The 20,896-nt window shown below is 43.4% G+C and overlaps 1 protein-coding gene across 1 annotated transcript in view; it reads right to left on the reverse strand.

The window, feature by feature from the left end:
- The window catches only part of LOC129427878 (haloacid dehalogenase-like hydrolase domain-containing 5), a 134,879-nt gene that overhangs the window by 28,350 nt on the left and 85,633 nt on the right, over window positions 1-20,896 (reverse strand). Inside the window, exons 4-7 of the mRNA XM_055184649.2 lie at window positions 9,581-9,674; window positions 4,322-4,355; window positions 2,637-2,811; window positions 1,610-1,798 (exon numbers count right to left, since the gene is read on the reverse strand). Of these exons, the coding sequence (XP_055040624.2) occupies window positions 1,610-1,798; window positions 2,637-2,811; window positions 4,322-4,355; window positions 9,581-9,674 (492 nt within the window). The remainder of the gene's footprint in view (window positions 1-1,609; window positions 1,799-2,636; window positions 2,812-4,321; window positions 4,356-9,580; window positions 9,675-20,896) is intronic.

Consider the following 20,896-nt stretch of genomic DNA (forward strand, 5'->3'; position numbering starts at 1 on the left):
CGTCCCGTCGCCACAGGGCTGCTCCCTGCTGTTTATCGGCCGGTCACACTTTCCGGCTTTCTCAGCGAAAAAGAAGCTGATTTCTACATTTTCACCTGTGGCTTATATACGCACCTGGTGGGGCGGCGCCAGCATTATGCAAATATCTCAATGCCAAGTTCATTGGCGTTTTAGTAGTATTCGAAGCAGATTGGTCTCTCTAAGCGAGTTCCCAATTCGTCGGTCACGACGTGACGTCTCCGTTCCCTCCTTCAGGGAACGAGGGTTACATACGTAACCGAGACGTTCTCGCTTTTCCGTGCCCATAAAAGAAATATGATACGTAAGGTCTACCCATGCTCCGTATGATGTACACATGGTTGAAATCTTTCCGAAAGTTGTACGAACCTTGCTGAAGACCTTTATTAACCCATTAGAGCCATGTAGAGTACATCTGTGAAGTATGAATGCACTTTTTTGTTTAAAGTCAGAACTGATCACTGTTTTCTGCCATTATAAGGCTTGGAAGAGCAATGACAGTTACTAAAATGTAATTCCAAATGTGCTCATTTGAAAGATGTGTGTTGGATTTTGTTTCCTTTTATAATAAAAAAACCTTCATTTAAAATCTGCATGTTGTATTTACTTGTGTTATCTTTAAATATTATTTAAATTAGTTTGATGATCTCAAACATTAAAGTGTGACAAACATGCAAAAAAATTAGGAAGGGGCCAACACTTTTTCACACCACTGTATACATCTCGGGTTGCTTGAGAGTAACTAAAACATTGGGGTATTTTTGATATTTGAATTTTGGAGTATCCCTTTAATGAATTTAATTTAATTGAATTGTCTTTATTGTCATTTTATACTCCATACAATGAAATTGCAAAGCTTCTGCATAAGGTGCATAGTACATACAAGTAATAAAAACATAACACGAAATAGTAAACAATTAAAAATATTTAAGCTAAAACTAAGAATGAATAGAATAAAAACGGATAGGATTGATGCATACTAATAAATTAGGAACAGTAGGAAACAGATGCAGCCTGGTGTTCAGAACATACGTGTGTTCAATGCAATTATAGCTCTGGGAAAAAAGCTACCTTTGAGTCTATTTGTCCGTGACTTTAAACATCTGTAGCGCCTACCAGAGGGCAACAGTTTGAACAGATGGGAACCAGGGTGAGAGTGGTATTTTTCAATCCTCAAGGCTTTGCCAAGGCAGCGAGAGTTGTAAAGATCCTTAAGGGGAGTAAGAGTGCAACCAATGATCCTCTGCGCAATGTTAATAATCCTCTTGGCTGAACACCACTTTGACAACCTCAGGATCTCATTTCTATAGGGGGCCTCATCCCCTTTGAGATTTGAGATTATATTCTCTTTAATGAAATGTTAATTTCTCACACAGTTTAGGCTAAGAATCCAAGCTTAATTTTGTATGTTAATGTTTAATAGTTGTTGCACTGAAGAAATTCTGACCCCAAAACTGAAACTGGGGAATATTCTGTGTTCTCACTGCAGTACAAGCAAACAAACTTGAAAAGTTAGAAAAATTAAGGAGAAAAAAATGTAACAACTGTTAAAAGCACAGGTTAAAAGAACCTGTTTAAATATGTGTCTTACCCGACAGCATAGAGGGATCTGATTGGTTCTCTCCAGCCTCTCTGTGCAGCTTGTTCCCTAATCAGATACTCAGCAAAATGGTACGTCAGTTCGCTGGGTTTTCCCATAAGTGCCTCATACTTCAGATCTTTACCAGTGATCTTCTTATAAATGCTCTCCAAACACACCATGAAAGTGCCATGCCCAAATCTGTCATACAAAACGAGAAAACTATTAACAGCAAAGATACATTCTCCTCAGTAATTTGATCACTGACACAAGATGGATCATATTACAGTAGCTATTCCAATTTGTCTCCTATTAGTGGTCGTTTTCCATAAGTTAGTTTTCATTTACATAAACATACAACTTTTCATGCAGGGCAGGCCTACGTCTAGATGTCTAAGGGTGTTTTCACACCTGTAGATCGATTGCTTTGTTCCGAAACTGTAGGTTAAATCGATAAATCTTGGTTTGGTTCACATTCACAAGGCAATATTTCTGAACTCACCAGACTTTGTTAATAGAAGTCACCAAAGAGCTATCAGGTGTTTGTGTTTAAAATAACAATACGACAGCCTGTTCATTGGTCCGTTGGGTTGGATTGCTTTCACACTTATAGGGGCAGTTTCCCGGACAGGGATTGGACTAGTCCTAGACTTAAACACTTTTAAGAGCTCTCTAAACTGAAAACAACTTGCACTGACATATCTTTAAATACATCAGTGCCCTTTGTTTTACCTCAAAATGCACACAGGTAATGTTTTTAGTAAGGCATGTTTGTTAAAACTAGTTATATTTCCTAATTATACTAAGGCCTAGTCCTGGATTAAGCTGGTCCTGGTCCGGGAAACCGCCCCATAGTGAACTGCTCCAGAATTTGTTTACAGTCGGTCTTGAAAGGGTTGTTTTGTTGCGAATTTGATTGAGATTTCTGTGTTGCATATGCATAAACAACATCTGTGGCCTTTAAACTGTTAAGCTAAAGCTCTTAAAAACAGTAAAATAAATCTGCATCTTAAACTGTGTACAGAAGAGATTTGAATACCTTGGTGAATGGGCTTCTGCCATCCACATTAGATCCATATTACAGGCTAAGAGTGGCAGATGAGAAGAATGTGTGCTCTCATACACATTGCTAAGATTCCCATGGGTAAGAAGGACATCTATGATGAGCTGTAAGTTTGTTTCCCATCGTATGGGCTCCCCAAACAGAACCACGGCTGAAGTTACAGGGGAGAAAAAGAAACATTAGAGCAACACACTGTTTATTTTTTAGTTTTATTTGATTTATTGCACTGATAAATATTAGTGATTCTTTTGTTTCCTTTTTTATAGTTCAATTAAATGCCTGAACTGAAAGATCACAGAGTTTTTCTATGTACACCAAAGGCCTATTTTTCTTAAATATTGTTCACAAATTTGTCTAAATCTGTGTTAGTGATCTGTATGCCACTCCTGAGAGGTGGATGGATTATCATGGCAAAGGAGAAATGCTCACTAACACAGATTTAGACAAATTTGTGAACAGTATTTGATATAAATAGTTTTAGATCTTTGAGTTCAGCTTGTGAAAAATGGGGACAAAAACAAAAGTGTTGCGTTTATAATTTTGGTCAGTGTATATACTGTATATATTGTCTATTGAGAATGAGTAGTCACGTGCCGATTTGGGCGGGGTCTGAGCCGGTCGGTCATGACGGTAGGAGACGCTATCGGTTGCCAGGGGCAACTTCACAGAGGCGCGACTTCCAGAGCTCTCTAATTTATTATTTCGGCAGGACAGAGACGATCTACAAATACGATAAAGAAAAGGAATAAAGCAGTACAAAAAGATAAGGCGAAAGAAAGGGACCTTACAGGAACAAGCTCACAAACAGCGTTGTACTGGCAAAGGTAACTTAAGTTTCTTCACATGCGTTTAGTGTATTGTAATCACGTTGCATTTAGCAGACACTTCTTGACCAAAATGACAAAGTAATTAACTGCGACGGTTTCTAAACGCTAGATTGTAACGAGATGTTCAATGTACACAAACGTTTCCAACATGTTTTGATGTAGAATATTTAGGTGATGACACATACAATGACATTAAACCTACATAATTATTTATGACATGACACATGTCATGAATATAAAGGAGGTTTTATGCATGTTTATGACAATTGTAAGTGTCATTCGTTCAATTATGACATTTTTAATGCAAATATGCCATTGTTTGAGATGTCTTTGTTATGCATAACGGTGTCTCCTTTCGGTAACCTAAAAAACTGAATTCCATTGTTCGTATGTTTTCCATATGTATCGTGTGAGGTACTGGAGCAGTTTTTAACGCAGCAGTAACTGCGAGGCATGGTATAACAGTGTAGAACTGCAAAAAACTACTCTAATACCGAGCTAAGAACACACGTAAACAATCATGTTCTGCCACCGGAATCCTGCCAACATGGCGGAAAGGGGGAGGGGCTCTGTACCATGATGACAACTCCTCACTCTCAATATTGAAATTAACTTGAAATAAAAATTAAGGTTGTGTTTCATTTAACTTAATCAGCCATTTTGGGCACAGGCCATACAGACAGGAAGGGTTTTGCATTGTGGGAAGTTTGATTATTTAGTTAATATCAAAAACAATCAGCACTATTAAATTTAGCATATTTAACCAAATATTTGAATATGCTCAAATCAGGTTTAAAGTCAATCTTCTGAAAGTTGTTTGCAGAAATAACTCACCTTCAACTCTAGGGAGGTTCACCACAGGTGAAGACTGAAACAATAACAAAAGAATCTGTTTTTTGTTATATTTGACACTCAGTCTCATGACATTTTACTCAGCACAAAAGCCAATTGTTTACAATTCTGTTATATCTTAACTGATTTATTTTAAGATTGTATAAGAATATAAATTATATAGCCTAAGTTTGTAAAAATATATTTTCAAAGTTCTATTGTGAAATGTGCCTACTCTACATTTGGCAGAAAGAATTAATGCACAGTAACGTCTCGGTTACGTATGTAACCCTCGTTCCCTGAAGGAAGGGAACAGAGACGTCACGTCGTGACCGATGTATTGGGAACGCGCCTCGCGGGACCAATCTACTTCGAGAACTACTAACACGCCAATGAACTTGGCATGCAGATATTTGCATCTGACGGCGCCGCCCCGCCGCTCGGGTATTAGCTTGATTTTTCGCTGAGAAAGCTGGCAACAGTGCACGGCCTAATTCAGCAATGGAACAGAACTGTGGTGACAGGACATGACGTCTCCGTTCCCTTCCTTCAGGGAACGAGGGTTACATACGTAACCGAGACGTTCCCTTTCAGTCAGTCACTACGACGTCATGTCGTGACCGACGTATTGGGAAAACCCACCAAAGCGCCACAGAAGCTGAAACCTTCCAGTGCCTGCAAAAGCCCTCCGGCCTCCACATAGGGGGCGGATGCTAAGGCTTACTGCAGAAGGCCAGTCACTACCTGTTCCTTAACCCATGACAGTGACTAGGCGAACTGGAAAGCGAACTCATCAGGCAGGACTAGAACGCTGCGGAACTACCCTCTAGGGGTCTACCACATGGGTGAGATCATGAGAGCTTAAAGCATACTAGGGGAACGCGGAGCATGCTCCGCTAGGGGAATGTGGTAAGAATGTCCACGGAAATACACACATAGAGACCCACAGGGGGCGCAATGCGGGTGCCTAACCTAACCCAGGTTCACATGGAAACATCTAGTGAGAGGCTTACAGCAGAAGCTCCGCAACATCAGCCATCTCCTAGAATGTGCACGCAGATTAAACGGGCAAGGAATACCCTGCTTTTCATACGCAAGGGTAATAGTGTCCACAATCCAATGGGACATCCTCTGCTTGGTGACAGCATTCCCCTTCTGCTAACCACCGTAACAAACAAAGAGCTGTTCTTAGGTTCTAAAGCTTTGCATCCGAGTTACATACACACGTAGCGATGCACCGGACATAATAAAGCCACGGCTGGCTCTGCCTCCTCCGGGGGCAGCGCTTGCAAGTTCACCACTTGGTCTCTGAATGGAGTAGTGGGAATTTTGGGCACGTAGCCGTGGCGGGGTCTCAGTATTAAAATGGATTCAGCGGGCCCGAACTGTAGGCACGAATCGTTGACCGAAAATGCATGAAGATCCCCTATCCTTTTGACCGAAGCCAAGGCAAAGAGTGTTAAAGTTTTGAAAGTTAGAAACTTTACACTTACAGAATGCAGAGGCTCAAAGGGGGCATCCTGTAAACTTTCAGCACCACAGACAGGTCCCAAGGAGGAATAGAGGGAGGACAAGAAGGATGCAGCCTGTCCAGAGACCACACATGGAGGTTCCACAGATCGGGGCGCGAGTGCCATAATGTGCCAGGGAATAAGCCAGGTAGGGACTATCGCGAGGAGAGTGAACTCAGTAAAACCAATTCCTAGTTGTCCGGTACGGCGCAACTTATAGAATGCGCTCCTCATCCTCCCTGACTTTGCACAGTGTCTGCGCAATAAAGCTTACTGGGGGGAAACCCCGCGGCCAGCTGTGTGCCAGTGCATTCACGCAGAGTGTTCCCTCGGATAATGAACAAAACAGGCGACAATGGGTTGTCTCTGAAGAAGCAAACAGATCTAACTGCGCTCTGCCGAAACATTTCCAAATCAGCTAAACCGACCGGGGGTGGAGTCGCCACTAGCCGGGGCGCGCTGCTCGTGAGAGCACGTCTGCCACTGTGTTCAGCGACCCCGATATGTGAATGGCACGAAGAGACCTCAGATACTTCTGACTCCAGAGGAGGAGATGAGGGGCGAGATGTCACAGGTGACGAGAGCGCAGACTGCCTTGGTGATAGATATACGCTACAGCCGCAGTGTTGTCGGTGCGCACTAATACATCTTAAGCGTCGAATCACATTGATGAAACGAACGAGCGCAAGATATACAGCCTTTAGATGTTAAATGCAAGTCAGAATTGACTGAATATGCGCTTCTATGAGACGTGCTGTTAAATTGACCAAATCCCGTTACATTCCAAGAAAAGAGATCCTCTGCACGTGGCAAAGTTTACTCTTTTCCCAGTTGACCTGAAGACCGAGACGATCTATGTGTGTGCACAGCATCTGACAAAACTGAGCTATTATGAGCCAATACGCCAAAACGCAAACACCGCTCTCTCTCTCAGGAGATGCAGTGCGCCCTCCGCAACTTTCGTGAAGACACCGGGAGAGAGAAAAAGCCCGAACGGTGAGACTTTGTACTGATATGCCCTCCCCTAGAACACAAAGCGGAGAAACGGCCTGTGTCGGGGGAGTATGGAGACATGAAAGTACGCGTCCTTCAGGTTGAAGGCTGCAAACCAATCCTGTGGGCGGATGCATTAAAATATGCTCCTCTGCATTAACATTTTGAACAGCATTCTGTGAATTCTTGATTCAGTACACGCAGATTTAGGATCGGACGCAACCTGCCGCTTTTCTTGGGTACAATGAAGTAAGGGCTGTAAAGCCCCGACTTTATCTCAGCTGGAGGGACCGGCTCGATCGCATCCTTCGCCAATAGGACAGCAATCTCCGCACGCAGTACGTGCACATCAGCAGCCTTCACCGTAGCGCCAGGTCAGAGCCACACAGGATTCTTTAGCTGCCGGACCGTGACCTCACCTGCGCAGATCCTTCAGTGCCTTAGCCTGGTGGACCTGCATCAACTCCATGGCGCGCACGGCAGAGGCCGCCTCTCACAAGCCCGTGGGTCTGTGAGGGGAGGCGGCCCCACCGTCAGGAGAGGTGAGAGGTGATGGCTGAACGGTCGGTTCCGGGAGGAAAACGAGTTTTCCACGACCGTGTCAACCAACATGCACCCAGGGAAGAAAGGCACAGAAGGTTAGGACTGTTCTTGCAGTCCCGAAGTGCCAATCATCTAGGCGGGACGGTGGAGGTGGGGGAGGAGGTCTCCGCTCCACATAGACCGTCTCCGCGCTCCCGAGCGTACATGGCCGCCACTCGGGGTCGAGCACGGGAGCCCCTACCCAACCCGAAGGCGGGAGTGGGTTCGAGTCGGCGACCGAATAGACAACCCCCTCTCCGATGCTGTGACAGATGCTGTGATCCTCTTGAGGACTGAAAGAGGACGAGAGCGCGTAGAACACGTGCCACCCATCACTTACGGCACCTCTGGCTGTGGATGGGGGTGCTGAGAGTCACTGGACGAACCAGCTAACCGATTCAGCACCGTATATACAGAGATAAGATTTCCAGAGTTTTGCCACCGCACCTTTAACGGGGCTCCGCAACAGAAAAAAGGGGGTAACGTTCCCGGAGGTTCGAAACCCGTCTCCGCCATCCAAGAGGGTCACACTCTCTTAGGAGTATGAACCCTCCACGAACGCAGCCTCAGCATGCACTCTTGCGCACGAGAGAGAGCGATAGTGGCCACCCGGGGACCCATACATTTGCCGCATCCTGAAACACGGACGGAAAGACATCTTTAAAAAGACGCTCGCGCCTCAGTGCAAGTAAAATGCTGTCTTTAAAAAGACTCAGAACACCGCAATACTCTTTATGCACACACTCAACTAAGAGTGAGAAAAATGTAAAAAAATTAAAAAGAGAGGTGGAACACCCGCCATTCCCCTGCCTCCGCTGAAATGCCTTTGCACAACCAAATCGAACACGCAGAGTTCTCCAAAGAGCAGAGAGTAGCTTCTCATGAGCAGATTACTGCCAGCTTTGGAAGCGAAAGAGCTAGTGATATTGCACCTGATCCTCGTTTAAATACCCGAGCGGCGGGGCAGCGCTGTCAGATGCAAATATCTGCATGCCAAGTTCATTGTCGTGTTAGTAGTTCTCGAAGTAGATTGGTCCCGCGAGGCGTGTTCCCAATACGTCGGTCACGACGTGACGTCGTAGTGACCGACTGAAAGGGAACTTAACATGTTCTGAAATGCTCTCATTATTAGTCAATAGTCAAAAACTTTAGATAACCTTAGTGCTGCACCTGTTCATGTCTGACATAAAAAATGTCAAACAAGCTCTGCAAGTGCAGTCTCACAGTTATCTCTGTGATGTACAGTATGGTAAATACACATGCTAGAATACATATCTAGACAACATATCTCTGTCCTGGCTTGTTTTTGTCCAATAGCTAAATCAAGAACAAGTACTGTATTATATGTACTGATTATTAATCACCTAATTTCATATTTGGTTTTAAAAGTTGCAACTAAATTACTAATATATTTTATTTTATTATATAGGTTTATAAATGCATTAAAATGCATTTTTTAGACAATATTTATTTGTGGATATTTCTGCTTTTACATTTGTAAAAGCCAAATTACCTTTTGAATTTTTTTGCATATAATTAGAAAAGGTTTAGATTTTATAACGCATCCAGATAAAATAAAAACAATAAGGTTGTTAGATTTTCTTGAATTTGGCTGCTCAGTCTTTTTAGGGCTCGCCAATGCATTATGAATGTATCTAATACGTAAAGTAATAAGCAGGACCAAGTGCATGTGGGTAAAAGAGATTTATTGAAGGTTCTTATGTACCATAGTTCTTCAGGAGCGGTGTTGTCATGTCAACCTTCTACATTCTTAACCCAAAGTTCAGCTTGTCTGAGCAGACCATCATACATCTAACACAAACAATACAATGGCACCCCACAGAGAACCTACTAAAATGTGACCTTATAATGACCTGAGGGGCTAACTGTATGGGCCATTTGGATAGTTGATAACATCAGGGCACAGTTGCAACGTAACACATCAGACATTGATTATGCATATAAAGAAATAAACACAAAACAGTGATGTGCCGGTCAATGTATAAACAACCCTGCACCCGACCGACGTTTTCAACTAACCCTCCCGCAACTCGACCGCAAAAAAAAAAATTTAAAAACCCGCTTATTTTGGATCAACACGTGCATCACTGACACAAAATCCTTCAAGGTAAAAATCAAGTAATCGCAATCCATCATTCACAGCCTGGATGCTTACCGGTAATTTTGGACGTCTGTTGTGATCCACCATGTCCAGCAGGGGGAACGACTCTCTTAACATATCAATGCTGACCACATTTGTAAAGCCCACACTGATACAGTGAGTTAAGAATAAATGTGTTCTATAATCTACAGTTGATTACTTTTTAAAAATTGCTGGGTTATTTTCAACCCAGCATTGCATCAAAAAGAGACAAACCCAACCCACTGGCCTGTTTAAAGGTTCTTTCTGTGTTTTGAAGCTTTGATTGTGTTTACAAGTGCTTACAGTGCACAATATAACATGTTCATGTTTCACGTGTAAAAGAACAGACTGATGTTTTCCTTGTTCTATGAAGTCCCTCCTTCAGAAATACGTAACAAGTTCTGATTGCGTAGCTTGTTAAGTGTTTTGTGATTCGACAGCAGCTTATTTTAGCAGAGCCGTTTGAGCCGTAGCTGGCAACTGATGTATTCTTGTAGGTGGAGTTTGTTGAAAACTCTTTTATTGACGTCATTCAATCTGGAAGTAGATGGCTGTAGTTCAAACCGGCCGTTCGCTGTAGGCTTTGAAAGGGGTTCCCTTTGAACACGAACTGCGTCGCCATAGCAACGCTTTGGGGAATGGCTCTGCATGACTGATCTGACGCACGTGTAACACGTAATCAGTAATACGATGACTAGGCTGGATGCCGTGCGGACCAGGGGTATAAGAAGGCATCCCACACAAACACACTCGCTTTTAGTGCCTCAGCAAGTGACTGTGTATGTTTGCATAAATCTGAAGTATGTCTAAGAAGTTCAAGTTGTGTGTATCTCCCTGTCGACGCGATATCACAGACAAGGATACACATGTATAATGTGTCTTGGAGCGCAGCATGCACAATTGGCTTCTGAGAAACCTGGCTGTGTGTACTGTGAGCAGTCCTGTGCACTTGTTGTGCTCCAGCTTCACGCTTCAAGAAGGATGCTCAGGCTCGCGCCCTCATGGATCTGGTCCTACTTCTGTCGAGGCAGAATGATGACTGCACTCGTGGGAGTCTCAATATGATTTTGTGCAGGCGGCGGTATCTCCACCTACACCCATGACATCTGGCTCTCTTCCTCCTCCCTCTCTCGCCGGATCGGAAAGGCACCCAGCGTGAGAGCCAGACATTTCAGCTGTCTATCTCCAGAGAGATGGATCATCTTCATAATCCTCCTATGATACTGTTACAGCTAAATGTGCAGTTTTCACGTGAAGCCTCCTCTTTTTACAGTATGAAGGTATTATATGTACATGCATAATATATAAATATATTCATCTGTATATGTATGTGTGTATGTTTATCTGCCCGTCAAGGCCTGCATGAGCTTTGTGTCACTGTTTGATAAGTCAAACAGTGAGTTTGTGTCTATGCAATGTTCTGCTCTGAGGGGACAATGTTGTCTGTACAATATGCACAGACTTCCCCCCCTGCTCTTGTGTGTTACATTTCGAGACCCTCATCAGCTGAGGTGGTGAGCATCCTCGTTCTATTTCCTATTGAAGCTAAGCAGCTCACACCTCTTTTATGGTGCCGGCTTCCCTTCCGTGCCCTTGCAGGGCACACACACTGCAGTGCATAGTACGACAGGCAGCCGCAATTAACCTGCACCTGCATACAGTGGAACCAGTGGCGGATTTAGCAAATTGGGGGCCCAAGGCGAAATTATGTATGGTGCCCCCTATCCGATCTATTAAAGAGAACAAAATTTTGAAGATGGAAAGCAGAGAACACACAAAGTGTAGCACTACACAAACCAATAGAGAATAAGTCAATGGGCCAAAAGCAGTCATGAACAGTTAATGAGGGAGAAAATATTTAAAATGGATGCTGCATAAAAACTAGCAATGCATCAAAGGGAATGTTGTTACTAATCTTTTACATGCCCAAGACTTTGATAAAAGGTTAAAAAATCCAGTCCACAATCACTTTTTATATTGAAAATAAGTAATTGTGTATGTGTTTCCCCAAATCAGTTTTGAGTTTTTGAAAAAAATCATTGGCAATTAAAGAGTAAAAATCCTGGATTTTTTATTAAACATGTAGCAGTTATAATCAGAACTAAGGTTGTTCAACAGATTTATGCAAAAAATGTGAAACCAAATATTTATCTGATTTTTACAACATTTTAATTAAGTGGATGTTTTTTTACAAACGTAACGAAAGGGTTGTGAATTTGCCCACAGTGTATTGAGTTTTTTTGAAAAAATTTCAAAGCATTTTCCCAAAATATAGATGTCACCAAAAATCATTCCATTTGGTGAAAAACAGAGAAAGTTGTCAGTAGGGCCTCACTGCAGAACATGACATCCAGGGGGCGGGGTTGGATCCAGATCCAGGGGGCGAGGCTGGATCCAGGTCCAGAGATCTCTTCCCACTGCATTTTGATTGGTCGACAGTTTTACCACAAGACACGTCATGCGTTACCATTTTCGCATTGAATCGTAACTAAATTAAATTATTCTTTTGATGGAAAAACAAACATAACTTATGACTACAATACAAGTAGTGCCTTTAAGGTGAAATGTAAGTTTTTTTGCTATAATATTTTGGAGTAAAACATTTCGGGTACTACGAGTAATCTTACAACGTGCAGTTTAATACCTATGAATGTATAGACCAGTTCAACGGCTATTCGTACATGTAAGGAAGTGACGTCATTGGTCCTTGGACGTTTCCGGTTAGTTATCCACTCATTCAAAACAACGGCGGGAGGTGCTTTTATACACAGAAATATTGAGCTAATTTATGTGTTTGAACGATTGAAAATGTCCAAACTAAAATTAGGACCATGTTGTTCGGTGATTGGGTGCTCTCTTAGGCCCGGAACCAACTTACTTTCAGAAATTCGCGTGTTTAGGTTTCCAAAAAACAAGTGTCAACGTGACGCCTGGAACGCAGCCGTGAAGCGAGAATGTTGGATGCCAACTTCCAACTCAAGGATATGTAGCACACATTTTATTTCTGGTAAGTAAATTATATTTACATCACTGAATTATGTGTATTTCTATACGTTTACGTTACGTAGTTACCCACTGCGCAAAATGACGTCAGAATGACGTCTTTTTCATGTAATTTTTGGACGTCCGAATTCGGTACATAAAAGGGGTTGTTTTGTAACGCCAGGCGACGTCTTTTTTGCGACGTCTTCTGCACGTCTAAATGTTTACATCCGTAGGACCTTCGTGTAAGGAAAAAAGACATGAAAAAAGCGAAAAGAAATGATTGTCTCTGCACTTCACCCATCCATTGCAACACCGAACGCTTCAGTCGTTTCCTGCCGGCCGCGGGTTTCGAACCACCGATCTCTGGCTTACAAGCCAGTCTCGCTAACCACTCAGCCACACGGCCATATGTTAATTTTGTACATAAGGCATACTTATTGCATTCATAACACGAACGCAACATTATGAGAATAGGTGAGAATATTTTCATGTTAAATTGTTAGTATGGTCATATATTTTTATATAACGAACTACGCATTTAATTACAGATTTTTAATTGTACATTAAGATGAATTTGTATATATATAAAAGCAAAAAACACAGTACTGTATAAAATAATATAGACTATTCGTAAGTATTAATCATGTTGATACAATAATACTGATATTTGTAAATAAAAATTTTTTATAGGCCTAATCACGTTATATAGACATAGGCCTGTCAAAGACGTCCAAATGACGTCCCAAAAATTACCCAGTTCAAACGTCAAATGTTGCCCGTAAATATGACGTCCAAATGACGTCCAAAAAATTACCCAGTTTAAACGTCAAAAGTTGCCCGTATATATGACGTCCAAGTAGGGTCATGGTTGGACGTCCAAATAGTGGACCTATTTTGGACGTCGAATAGATGTCCAGAATTGGTCATGGACCGACGGACCCAATATAGACACGATCTGCACGTCTATTCGACGTCCTGTGTTTAGTGGGTAAGTGTAATTAATCATACTTTGCGCTAGCCTTGTGGCTCATTGTTTTCATTTGTAACGTTAGATAGCTTGCGTTTTACTTGCGTTTAATTTCTAAATCTTCTATGGGTTCTAATTAGGAAAGTAGCAGTTTACATTAGCTGTCTAGCCATCTTTTCAGCTGACAGACGCAATAAGTAACTTAACACTTTGCAATAGTGTTTTTATTGTTTTACATTAGCTAACTGCATTTGATCTCAAACGTAAAATCACTTAATAAGCTTGATGAATGGTCATTCCAACATTCAATAATGCATTAAACTATAACAGTATTTAGTTTTGAACATTGCTCCGTAAACTAGTTCATTTTAATATTAATACAATATAAATACAGTTAAATTCTTTATAATATTCTTGAATTACTGTGTGGTTTAATGTTTAACCTGATTTTGCCATAAGGTGGAATGTTGGTAAAGCACAAACAAGCAGCACTGTGCTTTATGAAGTTGTGAAACATTGTATATTTATAAATTAACATTAATAAACATTCTAAAGTGTTATTTGTTTATTTATGATACCTAAAATATTGACACTTTCTACTTTTGTCTTTAGGCAAGCCATCAGATGACCCCCTCAGTCCAGACTACATCCCATCAAAGCGTCCTCACAGACCTGACTCCTCCAAAAATATGGACAGATATCAGAGGTCTCTGAGACGAGCATCTGAGGTCTCTGATGAGCATTAGTTTTCAGGAACCAGAGGACATTGACATGGATGTAATAGAAGCTAAGTCCTACAATGATATGTGTGTTGGAACAGATCTCACTATGGGGGATATTGAAGACATGCATAAACTTAACACCATTTACAAAGAGCAAGTGAGAAGCCTACAGTCGAATGTACAAACACTCACCTGTCAGAGAGAACAACTTAAATCTGATGTGGATTTAAAGGATGATAAAATCATTCACTTCTACACTGGCCTTCGCTCATCCAAGGTGTTCTTTGCACTTCTGACGTATCTCACCACTGCGTGGCGTCCAAGAGTACAAAGTTTTCCACCAGCTCTCCAGTTTTACTTGGTCTTAATGAAACTCAGACTAGGCCTCACTCATAAAGATCTTGCTTTTAGGTTTCATTGCAGTTCTGCAACAATTTCTACAGTATTTCATGACTGGTTAAATGTAATGGCACAACGTTTCAGCTCTCTAATTCATTGGCCTTCAGGGGAAGAGATTAAAGAGAATCTTCCTGCCCTGTTTAGAACCCCCCCATTCAATTCAGTGAGGTGTATCATAGACTGCAGCGAGGTTTTTATTGACAGACCAACATCACTCAGTGCAAGAGCAATGACCTACTCCAACTACAAGTCCCACAACACCATCAAATTCATCAGTCCAACAGGGTCAATCACATTCATTTCCAAATCTTGGGGTGGGAGAGCCAGTGATAAAACAATAACCAAATCATCTGGTTTAATTGATCTTTTGGAAGCGGGAGACATTGTCATGGCAGACAGAGGGTTCAACTTTCCTGAGTATTTTGCTGCTAAAGGTGTTCAGTAACTTATACCAGCTTCAACCCGTGGAAAAACACAGCTTTCAGGTCGGGAAGTTTCTATGTCACGTCACATGTCAAGGCTGAGGATTCACGTGGAAAGAGCTATAGGTCGCATTAAAAATTACAGCATTTTGCGACAGACCCTTCCCATAAACTTAGTGAAACGAAGTCCCAAAGACACAGTGGCAACTGTTGATAAAATATTACTGGTATGTGCTGCATTATCTAATTTGGACAAGTCATTAATTCAATAGAAAAACTTATAGTGGACACTGACAAGTGTTTAGAAACATTTTATTTTGTTATTTTGTTTGTGTTTGCTATTCGTATTGGTGGTATATTTAGCACAGGAAATGTTGCCTTGTACATATTCTTTGTGTGTAGTTTTTTCTTGACTGTTTGATCTGTAATTTATTTTATATTCAAACTATCTACAATTGTAAACATGTCTTTGCTAATATGAACAATTTCTGTCCTTTAATTTATTGAATGTATTTCACAATGAACATAAAATTTTAACAGAATACTTAGAAGGCTGAGTATGATTTCGCATTTCTTTGGATTATTGTGAACACACTGAACATAACCATTCCTCACCAGGATGTCTTTTCAAGCCTACACTTTTCAGATGAAACACCTTGTGACAATCAGAACACTGTGTGACAGATGTTTTAGACATAGTTTTACAAAAACAGGAAGTCTCTGCGATTAAAACTTGTTTCCTTAGTTTGTGTGTGCAGATTTCTGCCAGAATGTGCTGTCTGTAGAAGAGATCCAGTTTTGGTCTGATCTGAACCCAGTACTCTTCAGAAAACTCAACTTTCTGCATGTGACAGTCCTCCATTGTCCAAACTACAAAGTATGACAGCATCACTTATAGACATACTTGCATACTTTAAGGGGCATTTTATTTCAAGTGTAGCAGGTGGGCAGCACTTGCAATGGACTACTCCATCTGGGCTGGCTCCTAAATGAGGAAACTTTGGATTTACTACCAGCCCAACTTCTTCCACTGTAAAGCTGTCATGACAAGTCATCTGGTTTGAAGTAAAAGCTTCTCTAGCTATTTTTCATTGTTCTTACCCCAAGCCAAGGCTGGTACAGTTCTACTGGATGTGTATCCCATGACTTTAGATGTCACGCTAGTTTGACTTGTCTTGCATCTTAACACTTCGTTAAAGTGACTTGCAGTGATTCGGCCCCGTCTCTGCTCAAACCACTGTTCACAAGAGGATTGACCCAGTGTACTCGCTTGGAGGTGGTTACAGTTTATTTCACTAAAGTAAGCAGGGATGGTTTGCATGATTTTGTCCAGCTCATTTTGTAGTTCATCTTGTGACAATAAACTGTATTTCTCATCAAACAGATGTGTTAGGGGTTTTGGCAAGAATGTTGACACCGCAGTGCTGTCAGTACAATGTGTGTCACAAATAACTTCTTCCTTATTGTAATCTGCCTCAGCTGTAGTCATAATATCAACCCTGTCTGTGCTGTCCTGCTCTCCCTCAGATGCAGTGTCTGTGTCACTACCAAAGGTTGTAGTGGTAAACGTTGGGGTTACTTGACTGTAACCTTGTTCCCTGAAAAAGCGGAATGAAATGCTGCGCTGCTAAGCGCTATGGGGGAAACGTGTTTATTGTTGACCCGCTGAAAATAGTGTGCAAACACGTCAATGAAATTGACCCGGAGGTATTTATAGTCTCGGTTGATGACGACAACAAAGCGCACGTGAAGCGAGACTATAAATTAAATGAAAACAGCTGTGATACTCAGATCTTTTGTCTGAAGACCAGTCCTGGTTCATCTACTGCACGGCAAGACAGCGCAGCATTTCGTTCCGCTTTTTCAGGGAACAAGGTTACAGTCAAGTAAACCCAACGTTCCCTATCAAAAGCTACTCTCAATGCTGCGCTGCTAAGCGCTATGGGGAACGAAAATACCCACGCTGCCGTGCTTGGAGATGTCTGGACCCCTTACGGGTGTGTAGGTGTGCGCACAAAGAACGCAAGGAAATCTCAGACATAAGTAGCCAAACTATAAGTCATGGGTGTGTGCGGAAAGGATACTCCTGCCGCCTCACTAACACCTATAAGTAGAGCAAATAGTTAGTCAGTAGCTTGTGATGTTGACTCGAGGACATGAGAACCTGGAGTGACATGAGCATCCAAGCTATAAAATTTTATGAATGTATGCGGAGAGGACCAGCCTGCCGCATCACAAACGCTCTGTAAGGGGGCACCTCTTACTAGAGCAGTAGAGGAGGCTACCCCCCTGGTGGAGTGGGCTCTCAGCCCCGTTGGCGAAACCTGACCGCGCGCCTCATAGGCAAGAGCAATAGCATCCCTAACCCAATGAGATATAGACTGCTTGGCGGCAGCTGCACCTCTGTTGCGGCCCCCAAAACAGACAAACAACTGCTCTGACCTACGCCACTGGTTAGTGCGGTGGACATAGGCCTGGAGAGCACGGACTGGACACAATTTGTGGTGTAATTCCTGCTCCGACGTAACGAACGGCGGCGGGCAGAAAGTCTCAAGAATGACCGGATGTGCAGCCGAGAAGGGAACCTTAGGCAAGTAATCAGGGTGAGGATGCAGAATGGCCTTCACCATACCTGGGGCAAAATCTAAACAGGATGGCGAGACCGCCAAAGCCTGTATATCCCCAATTCTCTTAAGAGAAGTTATTGCCATTAGGAAAACCATCTTTAGTGTCAGAAGTCTATCAGACCCTCAAGGACTATAGCTAGGTCCCACGAAGGAATCTTAGTTCTTGTTGGAGGCCTTAATCTTTTTGCCCCTCGAATAAAGCGAGCGAGCAGAGGATGCCTCCCGAGTGGTGCCCCGTCCACTAAGGCATGGCAAGCCGAAAAAGCGGCCACATAAACCCTGAGAGTGGATGGGGATAAACCTGCTGACAACTTTTCCTGCAGAAAACTCAGAACTGTAGCAATCTGGCAGTTAACAGGATCTGCATTATGTGTCATGCACCATGCTTCAAAGACACCCCATTTAAGGGCATAACTCTTTCTAGTGGAGGAGGCCCTGGCAGTTAAGATGGTCTCAATAACGTCAGGTGAGAGCCCTGTGCCTCTTAGTTGGTACCCTTCAGGGGCCAAACATGAAGATTCCACAGGTCGGGCCTGGGATGAAATATCGTGCCCCCCGCCTGAGACAGAAGGTCCCTCCTCTCCGGAATCGCCCACGGCGAGCCATTGAGGAGAGATATTATCTCCGAGAACCATACTCTGTTCGGCCAACGTGGTGCTATCAATAAGAGGCACGAGCCTTGTTGGCGAACTCTGGCTAGGACCTGCGGGAGTAGTGCAACTGGAGGGAACGCATAGTGGCGCTTGTTGGGCCATATATGCGCCATTGCGTCCAGACCCAGGGGGGCTGGGGGACTCAGAGAGAAGTAGAGGGGACATTGCGCTGTCTGAAAAGAGGCAAAGAGGTCCACTTCCGCTCTGTAAAATCTGGTCCATATCTGAGAAACTATGTCTGGGTGGAGTTTCCATTCCCCAGTCAACAACGTCTCTCTGGACAGTGAATCCGCCGCTACATTCAGGTTCCCCGGTATGTAGACTGCCCTGAGCGACAGGAACTTGTCCTGAGCCCAGAGTAAGATCCGCCTCGCCAACCTGTTCAAATTGCGCGAGCGCAGACCTCCCTGGTGATTTATGTACGAGACTGTCGCTGTGTTGTCCACCCGCACTAGGACATGACAGCCCCTCAGCTGGGGGAGAAAATATTTCAGGGCCAGAAATACAGCCATCAGCTCCAGACAATTGATGTGCCAACTGAGTTGATGACCCTCCCATTTCCCTTGAGCTGGACGACTATCTAAGATCGCACCCCAGCCCGTCAGGGAGGCGTCTGTCGTTAGCATCCTGCGACGACAAGTCGCCCCTAGCGTGGGACCCAAGGCAAGAAACCGGGGTCTTACCCACATAGTTAGTGTACGAAGCCCGCGGCGCGTCACTTTTATTAGCCTCTGAGGGTTGGCCCTTGGATGAAACCCTCTGGCTCTGAGCCACAACTAAAATGGTCTCATGTGCAACAGCCCCAAAGGAATCACCGTGGATGCTGAAGCCATGAGCCCTAATATCCTTTGATATTGTTTTACCGTGAGGTCCTGGCCTAGCTTGACTTTGCTCAAGGAATGCTGAATGGTCGCGACCCGTGCGGGAGACAGATGTGCTCGCATCGTAATCGAGTCCCAGACTATCCCTAGATAGGTCGTTCTCTGGGCAGGAGAAAGAACGCTTTTCTTGGCATTGAGTCTCAACCCTAGAGAAAGTAGCTAACACAATGTCTCTGTGTTGGACGCAACCCCCCATCCTTCTTGGGAACCAGGAAGTATCTGCTGTAATAACCCAAGTTTCTCTCTGGGAGGGGAACATGTTCTATGGCCCCTTTCATCAATAGAGTTTGTATCTCTTGCAACAGTACATGTGCCCGCTCCGGTCTCACGGAAGTAAATATCACGCCGTTGAAGCGCGGAGGACGACGAATAAATTGGATTCTGTATCCTATGTGTACTGTGCTTATTACCCAACCAGAAATACCTGGCAAAAGTTCCCACGCTGCCAGACTCTCTGATAATGGTATTAGCTTTAATATTTTTTCTTGGGGGGATGTTAAAAGACCTGTTTCCTGAATGACAGCAGGAGAACAGGGGGCCTTTAACTTTTGGCTGGAAACCACCGCCATCCGCAAGCCCAGAGGCGGCGGAGCCCTACGCAGCTCATCAAACACCTCTTTGTCAATTGTCTCGCCCGCACTCAAATCCTTTAATAAATCAGCCTGATACGCCTGTAACACCGCCATAGTATGCAGCGCAGCACCAGCCTGACCTGCAGATTGATAGGCTTTACCCACTAAAGCTGAGTTTATTCTACACGGCTTCGTAGGAAGGGAAGGTTTCTTTAACGTTGATGCCGAGCCAGGCGAGAGATAACTAGCTAGCGTCTCTTCCACCTGTGGCATCTCTGTATATCCGCGTGCTTTTGCACCCACGATAGTCGAATAAACCGACGTCGAGGGCACGAAAACACGTGAAGAGTATGGTCTCTTCCACGATTTATCTAATTCACCGTGGAGATCCTCAAAGAAGGGGAGAGGCTCATGTTTCGTCCTCTCCTCTTTACCAGCAGACAGAAACCTATCGCCTAATTAATTTGTTTTGGGCGTCTCTGGTTCGCGAGGCCAGTCAATCTGCAATCTGGCCACCGCACGGGTTACCACCTCGAGAAGTTCCTCGACCGATCTATGATCGTGCGAGGAACGCTCGGAAGCTGGTTTATCAAAGTCCGCAGAACCGAGAGAAAAATCATCATCATAATCATCATCTTTACCCCCACATGAACCGAAGAAGCACCGGGGTGCGCTTCAAGATCATGTGAAGGAATAAATGGATTTGGAGATAAAGCAAGAGAAGAGGACGCGCCTGTCTCTTGCTCATCAGCCAAATCCATCTGGGAGCCCCATGAGACTAAACTTTTAGGTGCGGTTAAGAAATAATCACGGCGAGCACGGAGCATTTTTATAGAGAATGACTCGCAATGCTCGCACTCATCTGACTGTAAAGCCGTGACCGCATGCTCCTCCCCAGACACACAAAGCAGTAAGTGTGTGTGTCGTCCTTAGCGATAGCGCGAGAACAAACACACACCTTAGACTGCTTGTGGCTCTTCTTACTCATTCTTTTAACTTTAACTCTTGTAATATCGGAAAGAGAGAAAGACTGCACTCTATCTAGTTGGAATCTAACTCCTAACAAAGATCTCGAGTGGAGTTCAAAAGGTAAGAGATAGTTTTTGATGATTTTTAGATCG

Source organism: Misgurnus anguillicaudatus, chromosome 14, assembly GCF_027580225.2.
Source record: "Misgurnus anguillicaudatus chromosome 14, ASM2758022v2, whole genome shotgun sequence".
Classification (NCBI taxonomy): domain Eukaryota; kingdom Metazoa; phylum Chordata; class Actinopteri; order Cypriniformes; family Cobitidae; genus Misgurnus; species Misgurnus anguillicaudatus.